General features: G+C 49.2%; 1 protein-coding gene across 1 annotated transcript in view; it reads right to left on the bottom strand.

Annotated features, from left to right (window-relative positions):
* Positions 1-12,001, bottom strand: part of MAP6 (microtubule associated protein 6) — an 80,210-nt gene that overhangs the window by 9,953 nt on the left and 58,256 nt on the right. The window contains exons 3-4 of the mRNA XM_052653320.1: positions 11,594-11,807; positions 8,773-8,972 (exon numbers count right to left, since the gene is read on the bottom strand). Of these exons, the coding sequence (XP_052509280.1) occupies positions 8,773-8,972; positions 11,594-11,807 (414 nt within the window). The remainder of the gene's footprint in view (positions 1-8,772; positions 8,973-11,593; positions 11,808-12,001) is intronic.

Raw genomic sequence — 12,001 nt, forward strand, 5'->3', positions numbered from 1 at the left:
GCCACCTCTGCCTTTTACAAAGTGGCACTAGACAGCTGGAGCAGTTTCCTAGTTTGGATTTTTCTCCACCACTCCCAGATCTCCTGATGGCTTCCCTGGTGGCTCAGATGGTAAAGAATCCACCTGCAATGCAGGAGACCTGGGTTCGATCCCTGGGTTAGGAAGATCCCCTGGGGAAGGAAATGGCAATCTACTCCAGTATTCTTGCCTGGAGAATCCCATGGACAGAGGAGCCTGGCAGGCTATAGACCATGGGGTCACAAAGAGTTGGACATGGCCGAGTGAATAACACCAACTAACACTAACCAAGTCCTCTGTAGACAGATGTATCCCTGTTTCTTTTTTTATTTCCTTTCTTTCTTCCTCCCTTCTTTCCTTCCCTCCTTCCTTCCTTTCCTTCTTTTTCTCTCTCTTTTTTTAACTTAGCCACTCTGTGTGTGGCATCTGGGATCTTAGTTCCCTGACCAGGGATCAAACCCATGACCCCTGCAGTGGAATTTTGGAGTCTTAATTACTGGACCTCCAGGGCAGTCCCCACTTTTTCCTTTTTACTGTTAAATACCTTTTCTAGATATAACCTGCTAAGAACTAAATAAATTCCCAGTTGTATAGTAGATACTTTAAAAGCTTCTTTGGTTGTCTTAACACCAGGAAGGCTAAGTCAAGAGCATAGTTGACTGTCTTAATGAGCTATCATGAATCTGATAATCCTGCTAAAGACCCTTTTAAAAATGTGAAGTGCTAGACTAAGGCAGCCAGATGTAATGGCTCAGTTCTTGTCTAGCTGGGGACTTGCAAATCCATCTTTGTCTTTCTCCCTATCCCATCTAAAGCAGAGGATGGGCTCTTGAGCCACTGATCAAAAATTGGTTTGGTGTGTCCAGAGTGAATCAGTGAAAATGGCCATGTAATTGCAGAAATGGAGTTTGTGCCAGGCGATTGATTGATAGGGTGCTCAGGGAGGAGGGGCCGGGGAACGGTTGGGGAGGGCAGAGGGCAGCAACAGCCAGTGCTGCAAGAGCTTCACCTCGAGCGGTTGCGTGGCAGAAAGAGTGGATTTGCCGTGTGTCGCCCCAGCTACCACCACTCTGTTGGGGTGAAAGGTGGTAATGGAAAGTGGTGGCCAGCAAGCTACCCCAAAAATCAACTATGACAAGGGTGTTCCAGAGGCCTTCTGAAAGTTCACAGAGGCCTTTGCATGCAACCCCATGAGGCCCTCTCATAATAGTCCTCTGAATCACAAACACGATTTTCTGTTACCACCAGCTATACCACACTGGAACCAAACAGATTGGGATCACACTATATCCCTTGCTGGCCAAATTCCTACTTTCTGAATCTTGGGAGTCACATAGATCTGGGTGGTGATGGATACCTGTATGCTTGTTATCCTCTTTGAGGCTCAAAGAAAGTAACAAACTCAACGAAGGTCACACAGCTAGTAACTAATAGAGCTTGGATTTAGAACCAGGACTGTTGGTGTTTGGAGAAGGAAATGGCAACCCACCCCAGTATTCCATGGACAGAGGAGCCTGACAGGCAGTAGTCCATGGGGTCGCGAAGAGTCGGACATGACTGAAGCAACTGAGCACGTCGGCTCTAATTCCCAGCCCTTACGTCTAAGACATGCCCCTCGAGGGATGCCCCTGCCATCTCAGAATTAGGAGCTCTGCACTGGGCAAGGGTTGGGCTCAGCCAGCCTCTTAAGATTACCCTCTAACCCCAAATCTATGTTTATAAAGCCAGGACTGTTTAGGAAAAGCATCCATATAAAGTACAGGGGGGCTGACCTGGAGTCTGGCCTTTTTAAAACCAGCTATTGACACCTCTGTGCTCTCCTGCTGCCATGACCTTTCTCAAAACCACCCCTGTCATGTGAGCAGAGCCAGTTACTAGGCAGAATAAAGCCTTGTGGAGGCATGGCGGTGGATATGGAGGTAGACGGTGAATATCATCGTTCATTCATTCACTCACTCTTCATTAAACAAGCACTTTAGAAGACATTATCTGCAGGAGACAATGGGCCGGAAGCCAGGACTACAAAGATGAGCAGAAGGATTGGGTCCTTGCCCCACGGGAGCACACTCTTGTGGGGGACACGTACACAGATATGAGCAGACACAGTACATGTGCTAAGTTCCATGATGAAGAACACACAGGGAGCATCTTACCCAGCCTGGGAGGTGCGGGAAAGGCTTCCTGGAGCTGTCCCCTGAGCGGAGTCTTGAAGGATGAGTTAGCCGGGTGGAGAAGCAGGAGAAGGGCAGTCTGGGCAGGTGGGGCGGCGTGGGTAAAGCATGGAGGTGAGAAGCAGCATGGTGCGCTGAGCAGACACAAGCTTCTGCAGGCCGAGAGGAGCCCACAGATGGTTTAAAGCAGGATGTGACATGGTCAGAATTGCATGTCCTATAGATCCCTCTGGCAGCTTAAACCAGTACCAGTGACAGCAATTTGTGTATCTCAGTATCTGAAGCTCCCTTGGCCCCAGATAAGATGTTTGGATTGAGATAGATATAGACAATACCAAATCAACCAGCGACTGAGGGCTACTTATATGAGGACAACGGACACAGAGTTAAGCTCAGTTCCACTGAAATAAAAAGCATGAGGTGATGGTCTCTGAGCAAAGCCCTCCATTGTCAGGTTTGGACACCAGTTTTATCTTGGTATCTCCGGTACCAAGTGTATTTTTTACGAATGAAAACTGTCGGAACATTCTGTATTCAGTAACCATGCATTTTAGTCACCTGGTCAGTTATTCTAGCACCCCAAGGAGAATACCTATATATTTAGCAGAGACAATTGGTCAGTTCATTCAGGATGTTTGAGCCAGTTGTGTGTGAAGACCTCACCCAACTCTTACTTCCCCTCATTTGTATCTAGTTCCCAAGATTTAAAGGGGATCCTAGGTGAGCCTGCAGATGCCGGAACAGATGGGGCCCCTCGAGGGAGGGAGGACATAACTTAGTTAGGAATCCACCTTATCTGAACCCTGTCTCCCTTCAGGCTGCCCGCCCCACCTTGGGAGGGGAGATGCAGTCCAGGCTGCGGCGCAGGCAGACACCCTTCCCTCTGAGCTGCCTGGTCCTGTGTTACCTGGTGGAAATGCCTGCCTCACTACATCAGGAAAGGTCAGTGGGATCACACAGAAGGGAATGCTTTGTAAGCAATCAGTAAATATAAATTCTTAGAATGCTACTGTTTAGGTTTGTGGACTCAAAGTAATTCAGTAGCTGGAGTTCTACAAAAGTGTTCTTAATCAGTGTTTGCCTCAGTCCACTTCATATATTGTCAGAGATTAATTATCAGAAAGATGAAGAGATGAAGATCACAGACCTCTCCAGTACTGTACAGGGAAGGTGGAGGGGCCTGAAATGAGCTCTACGTAGTGCTCACTATGGGTTCCCTAGAGCCATCAAGTCATTTCATCCTCACTCCTCTCACCTGAGGTGGGTATTAGTGTCCCCATTTTCAGAGCAGGACACCAAAGCTCAGGGAGTTTAGTGTATGTCACAGACTTGCCTACCTGGCACCGACTTCCATCCATGAATCTGGTAAAGGGCTAAGGGCACTGCCACTGTTAACCTGTATTCACATGCTGAGGAAGCAAATACGTGATGAAGGCAATTCTGGTATTAGAGCTACTCTAGGACGGTCTAGTGTCATGAGGATTGATGCATTAATGGCAGTGGGATGGAGAGCTTTGGATCACGTGCCCGGTTCTGCGTGAGGGGAGGCCGAGGAGGGAACTGCTGCCTCTCCTGTCTCAGCTCGGCTCTCACCACCAACAAGCCCACCGCTGTTCCTGCCCTGCTGTTCTCAGCTGGGACTGTGGTAGGGTCTCCCCTTAACTGTAGATAGTCCATGGCCCATTTCCAGAAAGAAACATTCTATATCTGAGGTCCTGAAAATGTAAACTGCCCTAAGGCATTTTAGCAGGGAGAGAGCCTTGAAAGCACCATGACAGACAGAGGGGGTTCACAGCCTTTGTTAAAGAAGACTGGACAGTCCCTGTGAGTCTCCAGGAAGCAGGCTGTGCATTTTTAAACCATAGTGGACAAACAAGGAGGGAAGAACTTCACTAAGAACACACAAACTCTAAGGAAGGATTAAACTACACTTACAACTAATGTATTAATAGCATTGGGAACCTATTTCAAAATCAGAGGCTGGTTTTAACTTTGCTGTTTCAGAGAGGTGGTGATAGTAATGGGTGAGGATTTGCCTCCTGGGCTTGGGAAGCATCAGAGAGCACAGTGGAAGTGAGGCCAAGGCTCTGGGTGAGCCTGACCACTGAGTGGTGCCCACCTTCCTGCTCCTCCACTGCCCACCCTTGCCCATTCTCTGATTCCGAGAGATCTCGCCTTCTCCTGGGTTAATCTCAGCGTGTTGTCTTCTCTCTCTGCTTCTGTTTCTGCCTCTTCTGCCTTTTCACCTCTCTCAAGCACTAGTTTTGATAAAAAAAATTCTTAACTGATCAAAAGAGACTTAAATTGTATACTTTTATGTGTTTTATTATTAAACAGTATTTTGCATTTCTGCCTCATACAAAAGCAGGCAGGTGGGTGGAATGTTTTCTGTTCATCTGGAAAACAAATATATAATGCTTTTTTATTTTTTCATATATGTGACCCTTGATTATTCTGACCACAGCTCCTCCCCAAAGTCCAGATTTTGAGAACCAGCAACAGAATGAGTTCCAACCTAGAGCTCCGAGCCTAGGGCAACGGAGGACTTGTGGCTGGTGCTGTGTGAGGGTGAGGGTGAGCAGCGTAATGATAGGAGCATGCACAGGTGGGGTACTAGCTGGGGGTGTGGATGGAGACCCTGGTTAGTGACCCCACCCCCCGCCATGGCATCAGGATGCAACACTGCCCTGACCCTCCCCGAATGAACCACTCCCCAGGACTGAGCTCGCCTGGTGTGGGGCCCCCACACCTCTGCTTCTGGCCAGCCCTGGCTCTGTTCACTTGGTCACCACCTGCCCATCCACTGACACACGGAATCTGCTAGAACAGATTCCTTCTTCGTGTCTCACTGTGATTGGAGGTGGGGGTCTCAGCCATCCTGGTTCTCTGCTCAGGGCACAATGCCCACCACTGATAGGTATTCAATCAACGCGTACTGGAAAAAGGAAGTGGGATCCCGAAGTACAGAATCTTTCATCTCCCGTTTCAGCAGAAGGATATCAAGGTGGGCACCCTTTGGCCCTGGTTCTGGGGTGCCCATGCTTCTGCTCTCCTGCCTGTAGGCCAGCCCCTGCATGCCCCACACACCCACATCCCACCCACTCTCCAAGCTCCCCCCACTCATCATGAAGCTTTCTGATTCTCCATTCCTGGTGGGAAGAATCCTGACCTCCATCTGAGCTCCCCACTACCCGGTCTGTTGTTGCCTTGTTCGGGTTCTCTTATGGCAGTTTCCACACTCCCACGTTAGGTACACGCCAAGGCCGTCACCCCATAATCCACACAGTGAGCTAGCCCCCAAGGGGTGGAGCCTCCACAATGACCAGATTAAATGAGCATGGGAAGGCATCTCTGCCATCCCTTGGGAGGAGAAAAACCAGAACAGAGTCCTGCAGGTTGATGATAGGAAGAGGGTGGGGGTCAGGGGCCAGCCTCCCAGCTGGAAAGGCCGTGCTGGCCGCTCACCCCCAGCAACAGGATATCAAATCGTTACACTACCTTGTTGGCCACTGGGTCTCCTGGTCCAGCGTCGCCTTTCCCAACACTTAGCTCTGACTGCTTGCAATTAGTATCTGAGAGGCAAGTATCTAAAAGAGTCAAGCTGTGTTATGGAGGACCCCCAGAGAAACTGCAGGGCACAGCTCCTCTCGGGGAGAGCAGCTCAAATGGCCAAAGGTGGTTCCTTCACCTACTCAGCTGGGCCTTACCAAGGAAATAAGATCAAGAAAGTGGTGTTCGTCTTTAGCATTTATTTATAATTGGAAAAACTGTTTGTTTGTTTGTTTCTTAGCAAGCACAGACCACAAGCACGGCACAATCAATTGGCTATACATGAATATTTTTGTCATTTTCTTACTAACAGCAGGAATGAAATAGCACCAAAGAAAGGTGTGCGCTACACATACATAGACAATCTGTGGTACGCAACAAAACCCAGGCCACAAAATCGTAATTAGATGCTTCCGGTCTGCCTTGAGAGCAAAGGCATCATGGGAGCACCAGCGGAAAAGGGACAGCATTAAGGACCCGACGCACAGCTGCAAGGGTTCGGGTTTGCGGGCGAGTGAAGCAGATGCGGGGGAGGCTCCAGTCCTCACTCTTTCGTCAGAGGGGTTCAGGGAACCATAGGGAAGTGTACAAAAATGGGCCGAACAGGCATTTGAAGCTTGGCCGCCTTCAGAAAGGTGAGACAGAAACACTGCTTGTAAGGCTGAAATCAGTTTCAGTCAGCATGTTTGGGGTGCAGAGCAAGACCGACTGAGTTTTATTTGTAAACAGCAGAAATCAAAGGTTTCTTGCCAGTGAAGTGACACATTCAAGAGTCAAAGTGAACTACCAACAGATTTTCTCAGCAGGAGGCTAAAGAGATGGGCAGACTGAAGACGTGAAGAGACACCCTACAGGTCCCGGAAAGCCTCAGGTGGGGCAGGGAGGAAGCTCGGTGCCTGGGGCTGCAAGGGGGCAGGAGGCACTACAGTTTGGACAACACAAACTTGGAAGAGACACAGGGATAAGCCCTATGCACCCTGGTGGTGCTGTGGTGGAGCCAGATTTATACACACTGCCCATCATGGCCAGCTCCCGGTCAGGCACACAGGCCTTGAACAATCGAATGTTGAGGGAGTGGTCCCTTGTGTGATGTAAAGTTTGGTTTACTTGATCTGCAAAGAAAACCAGATGACTATTCTATGGAGAAATTCAAACTGTGGCTAACATCAACAGGTTTGATGAATATCAGATATCTCAAGAGAACGAACGTAGGTTGGCAAATTTCCTGGACAAAGTTAAGGTCCTGTTGATGGAGCTCTCTGACATTGTTTAGACCAGCTAGCAAACACCTGAATCAGTACTCAGATCTACTCTAGCCCCTTCCATCGAGGCATCCAAATCTGTGATTCACAAACACTGACACTTACATCGTCTACCTTCCTCAGTTCTTCATCCTCACAGTTCCTTCTCTGGAACTGCCTTTCGGAAGACGGCAGAAAGGCCTGCCTGGCCCAGGGCTTTGTTTCTGCAGGTCCTGTCCTCTTAGGAAATAGGGCCTGCATAGTGAAGGCTCAGTTAATTTACAAGAGACATATTAATAAGCCCAAAGGGGACAAATAAAATGGTGCAAATGGGGATTTTGCTACTTGAACAGTCAGAATATGAGAGAGCTTGTGGAGGCTCTATTTCCCCCAACCTGAAGGACCTAAAGGGACTTCTGAGGTAGGGAACTGTGAGGATTTCACTCTTCATCGCTTTCAGGACAAAACAAAAGTACTCCTGAAGAGGCCCCAGCAATTTCAGAATGCTGGTGACAGGAAGCACCCTGCATACATGAGAAATAAAGGGTACCAAGGAACGGACACGCCGTGGGGTTTGCAAATGTAATTGTTCCGGTAGGTATATGGTGTCTTTCCACGACTCCCTGACTAATGCCCACAACACAACTCAAGCACAGCTGGGGTGGCACTGCCACCCCTGGCTGCTTTGGCCACACAGACGCAAGACACACAATACAGGGAGAGCTGCTTTTCTTCAGGAATGAGGTTAAAACAAAAAAAAAAAAAGCTTGCTAATTACCGAGCAGGGAACACTCCTTGTCTTAGGCTAAGTCACAGAAATCTCCCAGAACCTGAAGTTCAGCACGTTCCGTCCTCTCCGAGAAACAGGGCAAGAACAGTCCAGGCAGGGACAGTAACCACTGACACAGTAGCCGCTATGTCTGCTTCCTGCTATGTGTTTCTCAGAAGCAAGAAGCCACATTCTAAACACACTATCGTTACACCTTGAACTTCCTTCCTCCAGTCCCTTTAACCAGTCACTTTGCAAAATCAGCAGCACTGGATAGGTTGGGGGTTAACAGGAAAACAGTCTCATTTCTGTCACCTTCCTATGATGTCTGGAGGGTACCTATGACACCTAACTATTTTGCCCTGGCGTCGTTTTGGTCATCATTGGCACATCTCTTACTCAGCATAGAGTTTAAAGCCCACTGGTAGGAAACTAAACGTAGTTATCTGTTTCAAGCAAAAGAGTCTATGAAAAAATTACTTAACAAACACAACTCATTTTATTGAGATTAAGGCCAAAAAAAAAATTTTTTTTTTTTAAAATATTTCCACAAATCTTGTCAATTGCTGAAGCCCAGGTCAGGCTTCTATAGCACATGATAACTGCGAATTTTGGAGAAGAACACCTTTTACCTAAGTTCAAAATTGATCACCGGCGCAGATGCTGGGGTGGAACAGGAGGAGGATGCCCCACATTCATGTCGAAGTACAAGGGCAGTTCCTCCGGTGTCCTCCGCCTGCCTCACCAGGCGTGCCTGCCCCTGCCCGGAGGGAGGCACTGCCCTGCAAGTCAGCCGCTGACGGGTCCAGGGGCCCCGTGGCGTGGCCCTGTCTAGATCTGGACAGGAGGCAGGTCACCTGGTCTCTGAAATAGGATCCCCCTGCTCAGAGAAACCAAGGAGCTCCTAGAACACTCAGGACCCATGCAGACGGGAAGCCTCTAATCAATTTTGTGGCCTTTTTTGTTGATTAGTGAAAGGAAAAAAAAAGGGAAGAGAAGAAGAAAGAGAAGCGCAGTGCATTACTCTTTAGCCTCAGCCAGCTTATTGTTCATCTCCGCGCTCTGCTCCTTGTCGGCGGTGGGCGGGGCGGGGCGCGCACCCTCCGCGCTCTTCTTCTTGGATGCCCGGCCCGACGCCCCCTGCTTGTCTCTGGCCTTCCTCGGGGGCTTATGGCTCACTGAGGTCTTTTTTGGTTTGGAACTCTGGAGACTAGGTTTCTCCACCTGCACGGAGAGACAGACAGACCGCAAACAGAAACACAGAAGGGGCGGGATTTGGAGGGAGAATTTAGAGAGATGTGCTTAGTGAAAAGATAACTTTAATGAAAGCGCAGGACTCTGAGAAGCATGGCATGTAAAGCCCCTTTGCTGATGCCTGGTCACCTGGCATCTCTCACTTGGAGCCCCTGGTCCCCCGTTCTAGCTGCCCACTTTCTAGCCACTCTGGCTTCTGATGCCAGCTCTGGCCCCCATTCCCCCGCAAGGCTCTGGACTGTATTTCTGGCCTGCTGCCCCTCCCCGTGGGAAGATTGTACCTCACCATCCTGCTCAACTCAGGCAGGCACGGGAGTGGCTTTAGTCAATGAAATGTGAGCAGAGGTGAGGACTCCCCCTCCAGACAAAAGGCCAGGTAGTCGGCCCACGCTGCCCAACCTACTCCTTTCCTCTGCCGCAGAGAGGCTGCTCCTCACCCTGAGTTTCAGCCTGAAGGGGTGTGGACGTGGAGAGCTGCAGCCCACCCACGGTGGACACCTGGTAATAAGAAATCAACCTTTGTTGATGGAAGACATCAGGATTCTGGTCTTTCATTCACAGCAGCAGCTGATCTTCCCTGTTTCCGAGCTCCGGGGAAAGGACGTCCTCACCGAGAGGCTTGGGCGGGCAGTCTCGCCCAGTGAGGCCTTCAGCGTCCCCTCCTTCTCCCTGGCTGGCTCCCCAGATGGTCTTCTCCAGAGCTGCCGTTCAAGCCCACTTCACTCTCCCCAAGCTTTCTCTGCTAGTTCTTCCCTCCGATTCCTAGAAGATGGCTGTGGCTTCTCTTTCTCAAGAATTCTGGGCCACTGGATATGGTCCCCCAATATGTTACCCTCCTCCCACCCATCTCTGGATTTCCTTTCCCCAATCTTCCCTCTTTCCTCCACTCGAATCTTTTGTCCAGAGCCAACCCTACATCTCAGTCCCACTTCATCTGTAGAAGGGGGACAGAGATGATGTGGGGCCTCACCAGCTGGGTCATCCACTCAGTGAGGTTCAGGGGCTCTCAGTCACTGTCAACCTATAAATAAGATCATCCTGGCTTGCCTAGGCCTGAGGGCTTTCATGGACTATGGAACCATTAATGTTATAACTGGAATAGTCCAGGCAGACTGGGTTGGGTAATTCCCTTACCTGTAAACCAGTGGTCCTGGACCAAAGAGGAAACTCCGCTGGACTGCAAGACTTTAGGTCAAAGCAGAGCAAAGGCTACATAGGTTCTCAGACTTTTTCTGCTATTATAGAAAGGAGAGCTGATATTTTCATGATTCCATGTGGCTTGATATCATATAATAAGTTACGGCATGTGTGATTCTGGCCTCAACAGCAGAATCCAACAGGCTTTTCCCCTCTCGTGATTGCACATAGGGATACAAATAAGGCAAAGCATTGTTGGATGGCATCACCGACTCAATGGACATGAGATTGAGCAAAACTCTGGGAGATGGTGATGGACAGGAAAGCTTGGTGTGCTATAGACCATGGGGTCACAAAGACTCAGACATGACTTAGTCACTGAACAACAACAACAAAAATTGTCTTCATAGGAAAACACCTGAATCCACTGTATCTTACTTAGAAACGAAAATCATTCACAAACTGTTCATCATAGTAACAGATTACTTGGAACACTTCTTGCAGCTGATGTGACAGGTGTGTTCTGACAGACTAAGGATTGCTGCTGGATGGAGGGAAAGGATAAGAAAGAGCAGGTGATTTTCAGGGACTCGGGAGGTGAGAAAGTGTCCAGTGATTGGAGCAGAGGATGAGGCAGGGGCTGGGTGGGAAAGAAGTCAGGCGAGGATGCCCCCATGTCTGGGCTAGCCCTTCAGGGGCAAAAGCACAGTTATTTTAAAACAAGGGGGTTTAGGGCCCAGGTGAGATTTTCTACCATTTCTTTCTGAGTTTCTCAAAATCAGAAGCTAGTTCTCTGGAAATCTAACAGTTTTTAAGCTGTTTTCATTTTAGGTAATGTGTGCTCAGCCGCTCAGGTGTGTCCTACTCTTTATGATCCCATGGACTGTAGCCCAGCAGGCTCCTCTGTCCATGGGACTCTCCAGGCAAGGATACTGGAGTGCGTTGCCATTTCCTATTCCCGGGGATCTTCCCAGCCCAGGCATCAAACCCTCGTCTCTTGAATCTCCTGAATTGGCAGTCTCCTGAATTTACCACTGACCCACCTGGGAATCCCTGTTTTAGGTAATGTTCCTTTAGAAATTTCCTTTTGATTTAGCAAAGGTTGGGCTTCCCTTGTGGCTCAGCTGGTAAAGAATCCGCCTGCAATGTGGGAGACCTGGGTTTGATCCCTGGGTTGGGAAGATCCCCTGGAGAAGGGAACAGCTACCCACTTCAGTATTCTGGCCTGGAGAATCCCATGGACTGTATAGTACATGGGGTTGCAAAGAGTCGGATACGACTGAGCAACTTTCACTTTCACGGTAAGAAGCCACTCTGTCTCTATATGCTAAGACGGAAAGAAGGGACTTTAGAAGGTTAAGGACCAGAGTTGGCAGTAGCCCCGCCCCCATCTCTGCTACCATTAACCCCTCCCATGTCAGACTGCTGATGGGTCCCCAGAAGATCTGTCTCACCTTTGGAGGTTCCTTGAATGGCTCGCTGTAGAGGCTGCGTATTCTTCTGCGATCAATGACCTTATTGTCAGCTGGGGTTGGCTTATTGGCCTCCCCTTTGAACTGGGCACTGTAGCTGGTCTCATGAGCCATCTTATCATCTGGGGGCTTGTACTGAGGCTTCGCTTTTATGGGTTTCACAGGCTTGATGTCCGTCCATGCTCTGAATTCATTCCTGCAAATCAAAGAAAAGCTAAGTGATTCGATACATCCTCTACCTAGCAGCAGGGCCTTCTCTCAGAGCTGCAAGCACAGCAAGCTCTCTGTTAGTGCCTGTCGTTCTGACTGACGTGTGGCCGAAGAGTGAACTCTCTCTCCTCTGGCATAAATGTAAGCGTTCTTTCTGGCCCAGTCAAGGTAGATTGTGGC

This window comes from Budorcas taxicolor, chromosome 15 (assembly GCF_023091745.1).
Source record: "Budorcas taxicolor isolate Tak-1 chromosome 15, Takin1.1, whole genome shotgun sequence".
Lineage (NCBI taxonomy): Eukaryota > Metazoa > Chordata > Mammalia > Artiodactyla > Bovidae > Budorcas > Budorcas taxicolor.